Below are 14697 nucleotides of genomic sequence, written 5' to 3'. Positions count from 1 at the left end.
GCCCGTCTGGCCCTTTTCGCTCTCCCATCCACCCCATAATACACTCGTCCTCACAGAAAACAGAACTGATGCTTTACCAGCATGAGGTTGCATGCCTCAACCTTTTCTCCCACTTCAGAAGCAGCCCCTGAAGTCACAAGGTAAAGCCTCCCACCTTCTGAGACTGCCACAAAATCTAATCTAAAAAGCTCATGCTCAACTATACAATCAAGTTATTTTTTAAAAAAGAATCAGAAACACACTAAAAGTAAGGTCATGATTTTGTGTTGGCTTGCATTCACAGCTATCAGTGGGAACATGCAGCCCTCACACCACAAGTTGGACCCCTGTACCCTTGAACCCCCTCAAGGTGCTAAAAAGAAATCAAGGCTGGGCAAGGAAATCTCCCCAGACCATCAATGTCATCCTATTACCACTGTGTGTAAAATGCCCACCACACTCCCAATCAAACTGGTGGCAAGGCAAAGAAGGGCATGTAGCCAGAGTTTGAGGCTCTTCCATCAGGAAGATGTTTGTTGGTTTAATGTGTATGAGTGTTTTGCCTACATGTATATATGTGTACCACATACATGCCTAGTGCCCACAGAGACCAGAAGAGTGTATCAGTGCCCTCTAACTGGAGTTATAGATGGCCACCAGCCTCCATAGGGGTGCTAGGAACTGGATCCCAATCTTCTGCAAGAGCAGCAAGCATTCTTTACTACCAATTGCTCTCCTCACCTCCCTTTTTTCTTCTCTTTAAATTTTTATTGATCTTTTGAGAATTTCATAAATTATATTTTGATCACATTCACCCCAACTCCTCCCAGACACAACACCAAGCTCCCACCTCTGACTTTGATTTATGTTGACCATACACTCCTCGGTGTGGAACACACACTAGAGCACGGTTGCCCTGCCAGGGGCCACATCTTAAAGAAAACTGACTCTTCCTCCCCCCGAATGTCATCAACTGTCCACAGTTCCTCAGTTAAGGATGCCGACTCCTGAGCTTTGCCCCCATGATGGAATGCTGGAGGACTTGGTCTTGTCCAGGTCTTGTGACGGTGACCACACCTGCTGACCATCTGTGAGTATGATAGTCCCGTCCTGTCCAGAGAACACTATTTCACGCCAGCCCTCCCGTCTTTAGCTCTTACAGTCTTCCTACTCCCACTTCCTGATAGTCCCTGATGGTGGGGGAGGGGAAGAAGGAAGAGGGATGTAGATGTCCGATTTTAGCCTTCCAATGACACCTACTCTCTGCACTTTGAACAGTTGGGAGCTTCACTAACCTCCTTCAACTACAGAAAGAAACTTCTCTGACATCTGAGAGCTGCACTAACCTATGGGTACAGCGATATGAATTCAGAGAGTCGTTTGATAATATGTTCACTTAGCAGAATAGCAGTTGTCAGTTCATCCCGAAGGTGCTCACCAACCATGCACTCTTGGCCAGATTCACAGTACCAAGCATGAGTTTCCTCCCGTGGAACAGGCCTTAAGTCCCGTGATTGATGGGTTAACCCCATGGCGTCCATGCCACCCTGAACACAACTATGGCCATATCTTGCCATTCTGGTCATCATCGCACTCACAGCATGTGAGGCTGCATTGATAGCATTTTCCTCAGCAGTGTACACGGCACCCTCTAGCCAGAAAGCTTTTGTAAGTCTTTTGCCTCCTTCAGCATTCTTTTTATGTTTATCTTATTTATATAATCATTCAAGCATATCATATGTATTTTCAAATATTAAAAGGCCTAACTGAAATTCGATCCTAGAACTCCTGAGAAGACTTTCAGGGCACTTCCCTCTACTCTAACCACTCAGTTTGGGGAGTCCATTTTTAGGACTGCAGGCAGAAAAGCATGCATCATAGGTGACCAAGAGGTACACAGGTATGAAACACTACTGAACTATACTACCTTCAAACACCAGATAGAAACTCTGGCCCTTTAAGTAGCTATAAGACTGATCCTGGATTCCCACAAACCTACCTTCTGTACAGACAGACAATGATGTCTTGGATGGCTGACAGTACTCCAGTGCACTACGGTTCTCAGTAGGGAAGAAAACATGGTGGTCATCAGACATCCTGGACTGATGGAGCCTTATGAATGACAGATCTCAGAACTACAAAGCCATGTCTTTTTTCAAGGCACCGATCACCTCTTCTCTTACAAGGAGACAAACTATTGGCAGCACAATGTCTCATGTTTTCTATCTTCCCATTCACTGTATTTCAGTAACTTTATCCAGCAAGAAAGTGAGAGAGGAAAGGATAGAAAAAGCAGCTAATAATGATGGGTGGTGACATCACACACCTGTGGTCCCAGCACTTGGGAGGCAAAGCAGTTGCCTGGGCAACTTAGTATGTTCAAAGCCAGTCTGAGTAGCATAGCCATGTTTTGTACACCACTAAAAGATGACCACAATAAAATAATGTATAACATATATTCTCTCTCTCTCATGTGTGTGTGTGTGTGTTTATGAATATGTGTGTTTATTCACATGTGTGCCATGGCACATCCATGCTATATAAAAGACAACTTGAAGTTCTCTCCTTCCACCATGTAGATCCCCAGGATGAAAATCAGGCTTAATGGCAACTGCTTTTACCCACACTGAATCATCTTAATGGCTCAATAAAATAATTTTGACTCAGGAAGATATTGATATGATGAATACCACATATGATATTAAAGTATAATAATAATAATAATAATGGGATCTCACTTCAATATAGCTAGATGTCCTCTTTCTATATTAGATCCATTCTTTTTGCATCATTTAAAGCAATAAAGTAAGTTCTGTTTCGAAGTTGAGATGGAAATCATACACCAAGAAAAGATTGGGACTATAAGGTCCCAATTAATATAGGGGTTTAGTCTCAATCTGTAACTTGTTCTGTAAATTCATATTAACCCTCCAGGTCCATGAGAAAACCCAGCATGTACCACCACCGTTTTGTACATCAATACATAAGATTTCCGTGACATATAAAACAGGGAAGTTTAGCCTTAAATCTGGATACTGAGCCATGTCCTCATAGCCTAGGCAAGGATTAGATCTAGTGGGGACCCAGCTTATTAAGTTCTAACTCTCACATAGGGAAGAACTCCACAGCCCTCTTAACATAACACAGATACTTAAGAATGGATCATGAGTAAGTTCTGACTCACGAATAAAGACTTCCCAACTTGGGAACCACAGAGTGCTTACATGCCCACACAGGTACGGGTGCTTCTGATCAATAGCCGCTGATGGCTTCTAAACCAGTCTTCTGTCAGGAGGTGCTTTTAATGGAAGACCCCTTCAGACACCAGGAAACTTCAACTACAGTTTGTTCTCACTCTCCAGAGATGAAGACCTCCTAAGCTCCAAGATTAGCACGAGTCATTCTGGCAAGCCACATAGGACCACTCTATTATAAGCCAGCAGTTTTTGGACATGTTGGTTAGGCTGGCCAGGCTGAAGGGATCACACCAGTTGGGAAAGCCTTCAAAGCAGAGGCAGTCACTGAAGAGCAGAGGAACCACTAACTAGAAGAGAAAGTTGGTTAGGATGTGCTTCTGGTGGGAGAAGCTTTGGAACAGCAGCAGCTTCTAACTGCAATGGCTTCTTCAGCATGAAGACAAGAGATGTGGTCACAGATGGACCAGAAGTCCTTGTATCTGACCCATTATTCTGTTTAGGCTAAGTTTAAGGACAAAATGTTGCACTTTTAACATTCCTACATTCTATATTTTAGGAACATCATTGCCAGGCAAACAAAAATTTACCAAGTTAGGATCAGGGATGTGGCTCAATCAACAGGGTGCTTGCCTGGTATGCATGGGTCCAATTCCTGGCATGCATAAAGTGGGCACCGCGGTGCATGCCTGTAATCCCAGCAAGTGGCAGGTAGACGCAAGATACTGGAAGTTCAAGATTGTCCTCAGCTACACAGTAAATTTGAGGCTAGCCTGGGTCACATGAGTTCCTGTCTCAGAAAGGGAAAGGGAAGAGACGGAGAATGGGAAAGGGAAAGGCAACGTGAAAGGACGGGGAAAGAGAAGGAAGGGGGAGGGAGAGAAGAAGAGAGGACAGTAGAGGAGAGCAGAGAAGAGAGGGGAAAAAATCTAGGCAAAGAGGCCTCCAGAGAGAAAGCGGAGAAAGATGTGAGGATGGGTGAGTAGATGCCCAGCCCAGACACATACTTAGTTCCTGTGAGCAGAGCTGTAAAGGCAGCTGAAGTACAAGTGACCGCAAATGTCTGCTTACCATCAGGACAGTTGCTTCTGGGCCCTTTCTAATGTGTTAAGTTTGTCAGTCATCAGATTACCTAGGGCCCCCATCTATTACCGGGTTTGCAATCACAGGGAACATAGCTCTGGGTTCATTTGTGAGCACCAGCATAGCTATCTACCAGCTGCTTCCTTGGATAAGTCACAATGTCCTGGGGCCTGTTCCCCCTTTTGTTTTCTTCATTTAGAGAGCTGCATGTAGCCCAGACTGGCTTGGAGTTCACTATGTAGCCGAGGATGACCTTTGGCTTCTGTTCCTCCTGCCTAGTTTATGCTGGGGACCAAACCTAGAGCCTTGTGCATGGTAAGCAGGCAGGCGCTCTACTAGCTGAGTGATCCCCAGCCCTGCTTTCTCTTTATTAAATTTATCAAATACTGTCACCAACTACCATCAAAAGTAGTTACGATAGCACAATAACATTTAATAAATGCCAGCCATGTGCCCAACATCTTCTGCATCCTCACAAAATGGTCTTTGGGATCAGGCAGCATCATTGCCTTTGTACTGTATGGTAGGAGCAAAATAACATATGAAAGATGCCATCTCTGTTGCGGAGAGGTCACCCGATCAATATCTGTTGTTTCAGACCAATATCCCCATGGAAAGGATTGGTTATTCTCATTGTCTCTTGGGCCAAAGATTTCAGTGCCCAAATTTCAAGTTTACATTTATGTCTGTAACTGTATTCATGCTACACACTAAAAGGAAGATGTAATGTTGAATATAAATGAAGCATTCACACCAAGAAAAGCCAAATAAGGTCAGGCCCATGATGACTAAAAAGACTTTACAGAAAAAAATGATGGGACAGTACCAACCCTCCTACTTGCATGTCAGCCACTGGCCCCAGAAGCAGCAATATGGCATCAGACAAATGTCACCAGCATCTCTCTAAATCGTTTTCATGTTTACTGGAATTTTCCCTTGCACTTAAACCATCCCTTTATTTAGGATGTATATTCTCTAAACACTGGAAAGGTTACATCCAATCATATATAAAGTTTTTCCCCTTTAAGAGGGATCTTGATAGATCTAGAGAAATGGCTCAACAGTTAAGAGTACTTGCTGCTCTTCCAAAAGACCCAAGTTCTGTTCCCAGCACCCATGTCTGGCAGCTCACAACTACCTGGAACTCCAGCTCCAGGAAATCTGTCTTAGTCTGCTTTCTATTGCTGCGCTAAAGACCACTAAACAAAAGCAATTCGATGAGAAGGGTTTGTTTGGATTGTATATTCCAGATCAGAGTCCACTGATGAAAGGCAAAGCGAGAACTCAAGGGAGGCATGACTCTAGCTTTTGTCAAGCTGACAAAAATCTAACCAACACAATACATGACGCACTCTCCTGCCTTTCTTGGGCACCCCCACATACTACTCACAGACACACAAATTCATGCAAGTAAAAACAAATATTTTTAAAGAAAAATCTAGGGCTGGAAATGTAGCTTCATGGTAACATGCTTGCCTCGTAAGCAGAAGCGTTGGGTTAGAATCCCAGCACCAAAATAATATAAATTAATTAATTAAAAGATCTACCTGATAACAGGGTAGATAGGTTTACTAGAGTGTTAATTGGCAAGAGGCACAAATGCTACAAGGCATATCTGCTGATGTCCCAATGGGTGTATCTGCTGATGTCCCAATGAGTGTATCTGCTGATGTCCTATAGCACACAGTAGCAATGGTGTATCTGCTGATGTCCTATAGCACACAGTAGCAATGGTGTATCTGCTGATGTCCTATAGCACACAGTAGCGATGACTGTACCTGCTGATGTCCTATACCACACAGTAGCAATGGTGTATCTGCTGATGTCCTATAGCACACAGTAGCGACGGGTGTATCTGCTGATGTCCTATAGCACACAGTAGCGATGAGTGTATCTGCTGATGTTCTATAACACACAGTAACAATGAGTGTACCTGCAGATGTTCTATAACACACAATAGCAATCTATTATGCTTTGTATGTTTCAAAACAACCAGCAGAAGGGACTGCAAGCCCCTAGCATAAGCAACTAAATGATATGCATTTACTATAATAGATAGAACAATTCCATTCTTCTGATTATTATATACTAGATGCATGTATTGAAATATTACACTGCACCCTGTTGAATAGGTGGTTTTTAAGAAGGAACTTTCTGTCAGAATCATAAACATTCAAGGTGCTATATCTCACAGTAGGTGCTGTTATAAATTGTGTGGAGCTGATGGTAGCAAATACTCTAACCCCAGAGTCAGGCACTCACATTCACTATCTAAATGCTGTATGAAAGGAGACAGTAACACGCCAGATACCCCTGTGGCTTCCTAGCTCCTCCCAGTACTTTATCTTGAAATATTGGACACGGCCCAAAACGTCTCACCCACAAGTCAGCAGATGCCCCTGAGCCCTGGGCAGCAGGCTCCGTTAGGGGCACAGGAAACGCCAAGTCTTGAGAAGGACAAGATAAGAAAAAGGAAGTCTGGGGAAGTTTCGACCTCACTGTTAAGTTCTCCAGGAACTTGGAAGAAACTATACAAAGAGAATGCTGGGATTGGAAATGCAGAGATCATCAAATGCATGAAGGGACCCTGCTTCTTAGGCAAATACACACAGGGGCAGGTCCCCATACACATACACACACACACACACACACACACACACACACACCTCTTTCTAGGAAGTCAAACTCACTCCCAGAAGCCCCCTTTCCCTGGCTCAGATCCTCCTTTTTAGCCACTTAGCAGAGGCTGACAGCAGTTTCCCAGGCTCACTCCTCAGCTCTGGACTTGTGCCTGTCTGAGGCTCCAGACAGAGCCAGCAGTACTAGGAGACAAAGCTCTCAACAGAGCAGCAGAGAGCTGCTACCTCAGCTCTCTTCCATCACCTGAAGGGTGCCTGGCCCACAGTAGCCACTCAATAAATGAGGATGGTACCAGACTCCTGAAAAAGGAAAGAGTTTTCTTTGGGGGATGCCCACGGCTGTCGTTCTTCGGGTTTCCGATTTGTAAAACCCCTAGGCATCTAAGAAAGGACAATTCCCTAGTCCCTCATACCACAAGACTAAAGGGAGAACTTTCAAAGCTCACCACTATTTCACAAGGGTGGAGAAGAACTTGGCAAAGTGAGACCACTGGCTTCACGAGAGGGAGAGGGGATGCAAAAGAAAAACCTTCATTTTTCAGCAGATAAAAGGCCCCTGCTCAGGCTGATGGAGTTCTCTCCAAACACTGCAGGCCTTACTATGGGGCTGAAAGCGGGTAGGGCAAGATGTCACTACCATGCCCTAGTGATACCTCTTCAAGAAACCAGAGACCAAGTGAAAAATGTAGAAGACCCCGAGCCTCCACCAGCTGTGGAAAAGATCACTCTGGTAGCAGAGATGCCCACCAGCACCCAGCCAGAGGACACATTGTGGCTCTAGTGACCCTGTGCACTTTGCTGCCTTGGCCCCCTTCCTCGATGGAAATGTAAGTCCATTTGTTTTACAGTACAGTTGCCCTGTACTTTATCAACAGCTAAATGGTTGCCTATTAAAACATTTTCTTGCACACCAAAAATTCTTTTAAAACCAAGACCGTGAAAAAAGAAACTGAAACACTTTTGGTGGGTCCTGAAAAATATGAGTTACCAGGACAGGGTCTCAAGGCGAAGTTAGTCCCTAAGCGTTGATCAGTGTGGCTCCAGGGACAGAGGAAGGCAGGGGTCTGGGCTGCTCACCACACGTCCAGGAAATGTGCCATGATCAAAAGAAGGGTCTGAACTCTTCAACCTAGAGCAAGTGTGGGCACTTGGCACACATCACCTGCACATGCGGCTATCCGAGGAAGACGGCGCTCATGTTAAGCCTTGGAGACCCGGGGCCTCGCTGTCCCTCCCATCCCCAGTTGGGCCCCAGGACTAATGGGGCTCGCTCGGACCAACTTACTTGAGTTCCACTGACCACTATCCCAGCCATGGTGGCTGGGACCCTGCGGCGGGCTGCACTGAGCAAAGTGGGCGGTGCAGTTCCGCACTGGGCGGTCAGCTGACCGGCGGAAGCCCCAGGCGCAGGCCGCCACCGAGAACTGCGCGCAGTTGCGCTGCAACCGCTTGCTTAACTAGACCGGGTGCACTTAAACCTCGGCCGCCAGGCAGCTCGCGCTGCCTGCACCTAACGTGGGGACCCCTCACGACTACTCCGCTCCTCTGCCCGGTTCCATCCCGGTTCCTCCCTGGGTCCCTGCGCCCCCAAGAAGTGCCCCCTCTAAAACCCAAAGCCCGGAACTTTGTTGCTTTCATCAGACTCAGTCTTCGGAATGAAGGAGGTCTCCATCATGGGCGTGCTTAGTTCCTGGCTCAGAACTGGGCCTTCCCAGAGTTTCACAATCTCGGTTACGTAACTGCCCTCCATTGCTGGAAGGAGGGGCCTCTTCACCCAAAGTTCCCTCCACAGTTTTAGCCTGGAAGGTGGTTGGGGAAAGGGGCTCCTGGTGGGATGGAGTTGCTATTTGTAAGAGGGAAAGTGAAGGAAAGTTGAATTGTGCCAGCCGGTCAAACAACCCAAACAACCGATACTCTTACCACATGCTCTCACCGTGTGCTGCCCCCCCTCTAAGCCTTTGACAGTGATGAACAATAATGACAGTTAGGGGAAGGGAAACTGATAATGTCTTTAAATTTCAGAATCCTCTTATTCTCCTCCTCCAAGGGAAAAGACAATTGAGAACCAAAGCTATTAACTCGATATGTGGCTGCCCTCAGCACCTGCCCACCTCCCACCCCACCCTTCTTCTCCAGAAGTGGCCACTGCCATCCCCTGACCAGGTAATCCAGCACAGGACAGGTAGCTCCTACACTCCTGATTTCCTCTGGAACCTTCTCCCTGCCTTCTCTTGCCTTCCCACCTCCACCCTCAGGATACCAGTCCTTATGCATCCATAAGGGTGGAGGCTGACCCTCCTATAGCAAAAGGCATGGTTGGAGGCCAGCAAGACCCTGTCTCAAAGAGAAGTGTGTGGGTGTGGGTGTGTGCATGCGTGCGCATGTGCACGTGTGTGTGGAGAGAGCTAAACAGAAATGTGTTGGACACTAGGGTGTAATGTCGAGTGCAACAGATTGAAGGGAGAAGCCCAGCAAGGTTGCCCCAACATCCCATCCCGTGTGGCCTTCCCTCCTCCCAGGAGTGAGGCACGACTCCTCCGGCATCAGGATCTAATAACTCCCTCTCACATAGGGCTCCTCCGAGCGTTTTTTATGACCAGATCCCACTCAGAAAGAGGGTTTCAAGTGGGAAGTCTGGGATGTAAATCTTGCTCTGGGGGAGAGGGGCTTTGGCTTCTAGGACAGGGCTTAGGGAAGTGAGATTGTGGTTTCTGTGACTCATTTCTAGAGAGAAAAGGAGCTGGAGACAGGAGGGCAGAAAGGCTTCCCTGGAATCTTGCCTTCTTCTTTATTTTTTAAATTATTATTACATTGTGTGTGTGCACACGTGTATGCGTGTGCACATGCACCCATTGTGACATATATGCATACTCACACACGAAGAGGCCAGAGAGCAGTTTTCAGAAGCTGGTTCTCTCCTTCTGTGCTATGGGTCCAGGAGAACTGAATCAGGCCATCGGGCTTAGCAGCAGGCACCTTTACCAGCCGGACAGTCTCACCGCCCCGCCCCTTCTCCTTAATTCTGTGAAGCATCACTTACCGAGCCCCGGACTTGTCCATTCTATCCTTTTCACAGATGGATGCTAACATCATTCAACTAGATAAGGAAAGACTGAGTCCCAATCTCACTCTCGGGGCAGGTACCACAGCTCAATAGACCTACAGATGACTGCGGGCGCCAGCTCCACACAAGAGAATGGTCACAGTGCTCGGTTGTCATTGTCCCCTGTGTCTTGGCAACACTTAGAAGCCACAGGCTATACGACTGATGCTGACAGCTATGATTGTGGTCAAGCGTTTTCTTCTGTCCAGACTGCCCTGTTCCTAACACACTGCCGGGTAGGCAGGCCCAGGATGGCAGCCTAGTGATGGGCAGCGCTGGCCTCTGAAGGCTGGCCTGCCTGCCCCTGTCTCTCACACATGTCCCATAGGAAGAGAGGCCATCGCCAAGTGGAGCTAGGAAAAGGCAGGAAGTTCCTGGAAATGCCAAGAGTGACAGGCAAAAACAGAAAGCTACTTTCCAGAAAGAAGATGGAAGGGAACCTCCCAAGGCCTGATGCCCTGAGGACAGCTCATTCTCCCTCACCCACTGTCCGCAAGAGTCTGCCTTCCCTGCCTGACAGGGAAGAAATAGTTCAGTGCCCTGGCAGTCACGGCACTCTGCCCTCCCCTGCCACCTCTCACTTCAACCTGCTTAGCAGAAAGTGACTCACAGAAGCCTGTGCAGAAACAGGGACCCCTCTTGTGTCCCTTCACACACTGTCTCCTTGCTGCTCCCTCCTCCACAGAATCTCAGGGGATCATTTCAAAACTCAAAATCTTCCAGAGCATCCCATTCAGTTCCTAATAGTCCACGCCATAACATGGTCTTACAGTGCTGGAGGTATTGGTAAAGAGTGTGCCTGGTATGTGCGAGGCCCTAGGTTCCATCCCTAGCACACAAGCAGAAGGGAGAAGGAAGGAGAAGGAGGGGAGGGAGGGACGGAGGGAGGGAGGGAGCGAGGGAGGGAAGGAGGGAGCGAGGGAGGGAGTGAGGGAGAGAGAGAGAGGGAGGGAGGGAGGCCTTGGTGCATATGTGTTATACACAAAATAAATAATAAAGCATAACAAAAGTGTTTCAAAGAAATATCTCTTCCTTACAGCCCCATCATTTCCTACCCTCTGCCTGGACTTGTAAGAGATTTTAGTTTGGCCTGGGGATGCCTCCCTAGCGGCTCCTGTCACCACTCAGTGACCCCACCAAGAAAGCCAGCTGACAGTGTGTGCAAGGATCATGGGGAGATTGCAAAACAAACCCGAAGAGTTCCATCTGAGGGAGGCTTTCGTGTGTTCTGTGAGGAACTACAGAAAGTCCTTGATCAGAGTGATTGTCAGACTATTCCAGCTGCTGTGCCAAGCTCTGTCAACTAGATGGCAAACTGAGAACCAGATAGTTATTCCTCCTAGCTATGGAGGCCGGGAATTCTGGGACCAGTGCCAGTGGATTCCCTCTTGCTGGTACACGGGCAGCTGCATTTCCCTGTGTCCCTGGAAGGAACAAGCTAGCCCTCTGGGGCCTAAGGGCACTAATCCTATCACAAGGGCTCCACTCTCATGACCCCGTCCTTCCCAAAGACCCCCCAGCTCCTAACACTCAAAGGAGTAAGGCTTCAACATATGAACTTTAGGACACAAGCATTCAAACTATCGTGTTAGTAGTTTTCCTCGATGTAGCTGTCAGAGGCTCAGGCTGAAACAAGGGGATTTACCTCTGCTTTTCCCCATCAGCTTCCAGAGGTTGAGCCACAGAATGGAAGAACAATGGCAGGGAGGGCAGAAGGAGGAGGAAAAGAGGTAGAGATGAAGGGACAAGAGAAAAAGGTCCTATCTTACTGGACCAACGATATTGGAAAGGGAAGGAGAAGACATCCTTCTGTTTCCCTCTGACTGAACAAAAAGAGAAATGAAGTGGCCTTCCTGTTCACAGGGAAGAGGATAAACCCTGCCTCAGAACCCACAGCAAAGGCTAACAAACTCTCCTGTGGAACGGAGGAGTTTATGAAGGGGACAAGGAAGACAAGCCCTGTTGAGGCTTGGGGAGCCAACTCCTCCGGTGCCCCTGGAGCACTAGGAGAAAAAGGGAGAATCATGCAAGCCTCCCCTCTCACTTGGAGCCCCTACTGATTCTCACCAGCCTGTTCTATGATGAGAGTCACAGCTTCCCTTCTCCTTCTGTTCCAATCTCCAGCCTCATTGGGGCCATCCTCAGCTAACACACAGCCTTCAGTCAAAATGGTCCAGTTTGCCCAGGATTATCTGCAATCCTGTATCAATAAGAGATGTTGTCACTGTGGTCGTGTTTTCTGAACCCCTAAGAAGGTATAGCCCAGAGTGTATAAGAACACTCATGAGGCCCACAAAACAGTAAGTTCAAATCAAGCATGACCTGGACCTCCAAGCCCATGACTCTGGCACTCTGAAGGGGCCTGTGAAGAGAAGGGTCAGCACACACAAGGGTACCTTCCTCGCCACCCTGGAGGAAGCAGGAAGTATTGTATTCCCACTCTCACCCTTGTTGTTGTTCCTTGGCAGAAGAGGCCCTTCCCCTTGGAATTCTTCCTCCGTTGCCTTCCTGGGGACACAAAGGAAGATCCTGTTTATTTTCAGTCAAGGGAGTTGATGTTGGGGTCAGCCAGGACCAACCAAACAGGAACTGGTTCCTTAAATCTTCAGATTGTGCCTTAGCAGCAGAGACCAGGACAGAGCCAGTTCCGCAGCTCCCAACATTGTCTCCAGCCTGGCCACCTTGCTTCCAAGGAAATGGGAGTCGCTATTCATCATGCTCCAGCCTCTGGCTCGAGTTCTGTACACTCAGACCTCAGCTTTGAGAGAAAAAAAATCACCTAGCCATGTGAGTACCAGATGCTCCTTGATACTGCATCTGTCCCCTTCAGACCTGAGGGACAGAGGGAGGGGTGCGAGAAAGAGTAGGGTGCTTGTATTGCCTCTTCTAAGCTTGTGCGCCTATGGCGGAGGACAGAAGGTGATCGAAGCTCCCAAACACTTCCAGTATCCCTCAACAAGAACCACAAATACCTTTTAAATGTATGTTGTGTGACATCAGACTGTCCAGCTTGGGAACCCCTTCTACAATAATATTTCCTGTTAAATTTACTGTGCTTCTTCCTCAGAGCCTCTACTCACCTTCTCTTTAGGATTTAATGGTTGTTGAGGTTATTGTTGCTGTGTGTGTGTGTCTGTGTGTCTGTGTCTGTATAGTTTATGTACACATACGGATCGCACACAGTACGTGCAAAGTGCAAAGATTGACCTTCGGTGCCCTTTTCAGGTGTCTTGTTCTGTGAGACAAGAGCTCCATTGGAACCTGGAGTACACTGAGACTGAGCTGGGCTGACTGGCTAATGCGCTCCGGGGGGTGCCCCTTGTGCCAGCACTGGGGCATAGGCTGACCCACAGGCTGACCAGACTGGCTTTTATGTGGGTGCTGGCAATCTGAACTCAGATCTCCATACATACTCAGCAGGCAATTTACCCACCAATTGTCTCCTTAGCCCTGGGTCTTAAGAAGTTCTGTGGATCCAGACTTGATCCATGTCTATACTTTGGCACTCTGAGGCTACAGTGGCGAGAAAATCACAAAGGTTAACCGGGGCTGCTTAGTAAGGCCCTATCTCAAAAGCCAAACTTGGTAGGCAGTTGTTTACCTTTTGAAAAGCAAACAGCCAGGAGAAGAAGAGTTTGGGAAAGGTGGGGTGAAGGGGGGCTCCCGCCCTTTCTCCTGTGATGTTTGTGGCATGGGTGTACTGCTTTTGCAGATAAAATTTAAAAAAAGCTGAGCATGGTGGTACATGCTTTTAATCTCAGTCCTAAGGAGGTAAGGGAAGGAAGATCTCTGTAAGATAGGGGCCAGCACAGTAAGTAGGCCCGGGCTAGCCAAGGCTACATAGTGAGAGCCCAGTCTCAAAATAAAATATGAAAAATAAGAAACAGAGAAACTGATATAGGAAGAGTGGGAAATAGGAGACTTGGCCCTGCCTCTGCGATCTCTGCCTTGCTTTCAGCATTGCTTTACCAGACCCTGAGAGCAGCGCTGAGAATCACACCTCAGGCTCGTTGCCGGAACTTGCAGGTTACTCCAAGTCTCGAATGGTTTAGGTGAGCCATCAGTGCCTCGGAAGAAAGAGGTTCATGCTAGACTTTGGCGAGGAAAGGAGGACAAAGATAAGAAAATCCAGCCAGACTGTCTATTTCCAGTGAAGGGGTGCCTTTCCTGAACCCCAACTTGACTTACAGAGATCCTGTGGTTTAGAAGTTGAGAAAGGCCTCCTCCGGCACTCAGTTAAACTTACAGAACTTGGAGGTAAGTTCAGCCAGCAGGTTCCCCTTCTCTTTCCAGGAATTAGGATTTGCAAATGTCCAAAACTGGCTGCTTTGGAAATCAGCTGCTCCAAAGTGGTGCCTGGTGGCTCACACCTATAATCCCAGCATTCAGCTTGGGAGGCTGAGTCAGGAGGACGGCCATGAATCCAATGCATGGTGGGCTCATGGTGAATTCCAAGCCAGAGTGGGAGACCATCTTGGAAAGGAATGAACGTGAAAGGAAAGAAGAGAAGGGGGAGGGAGGGACTGAGTGAAAGAGGGATGGAGGGGGGGAGGGACGGAGGGGGAGATAAACCTACTTCAACTGCTCACTGAAGAAACCAAAGCCTAGAGAATAGAACGTATTTGCTCACCCTAACCAGCAAATGAACAGCTGATCCCATCGTGACTAAGAAACAGGATTCCTGCGTCCCACTGTGTCA

The 14697-nt window shown here is 47.6% G+C and overlaps 1 protein-coding gene across 2 annotated transcripts in view; it reads right to left on the bottom strand.

Moving 5' to 3' along the window:
• Lrmda (leucine rich melanocyte differentiation associated) overlaps positions 1-8368 on the bottom strand; it is a 1010011-nt gene extending 1001643 nt beyond the window's left edge. For both annotated transcript variants that reach the window (XM_075949023.1, XM_075949024.1), the window contains exon 1: positions 8181-8368. In XM_075949023.1, coding sequence (XP_075805138.1) covers positions 8181-8210 — 30 coding nt within the window. In that variant the 5' untranslated portion in view covers positions 8211-8368. The remainder of the gene's footprint in view (positions 1-8180) is intronic.
• Positions 8369-14697: the final 6329 nt, after the last annotated feature.

Source organism: Microtus pennsylvanicus, chromosome 15 (genome assembly GCF_037038515.1).
Source record: "Microtus pennsylvanicus isolate mMicPen1 chromosome 15, mMicPen1.hap1, whole genome shotgun sequence".
NCBI lineage: Eukaryota > Metazoa > Chordata > Mammalia > Rodentia > Cricetidae > Microtus > Microtus pennsylvanicus.
This window is presented reverse-complemented; position numbering and strand designations above follow the sequence as displayed.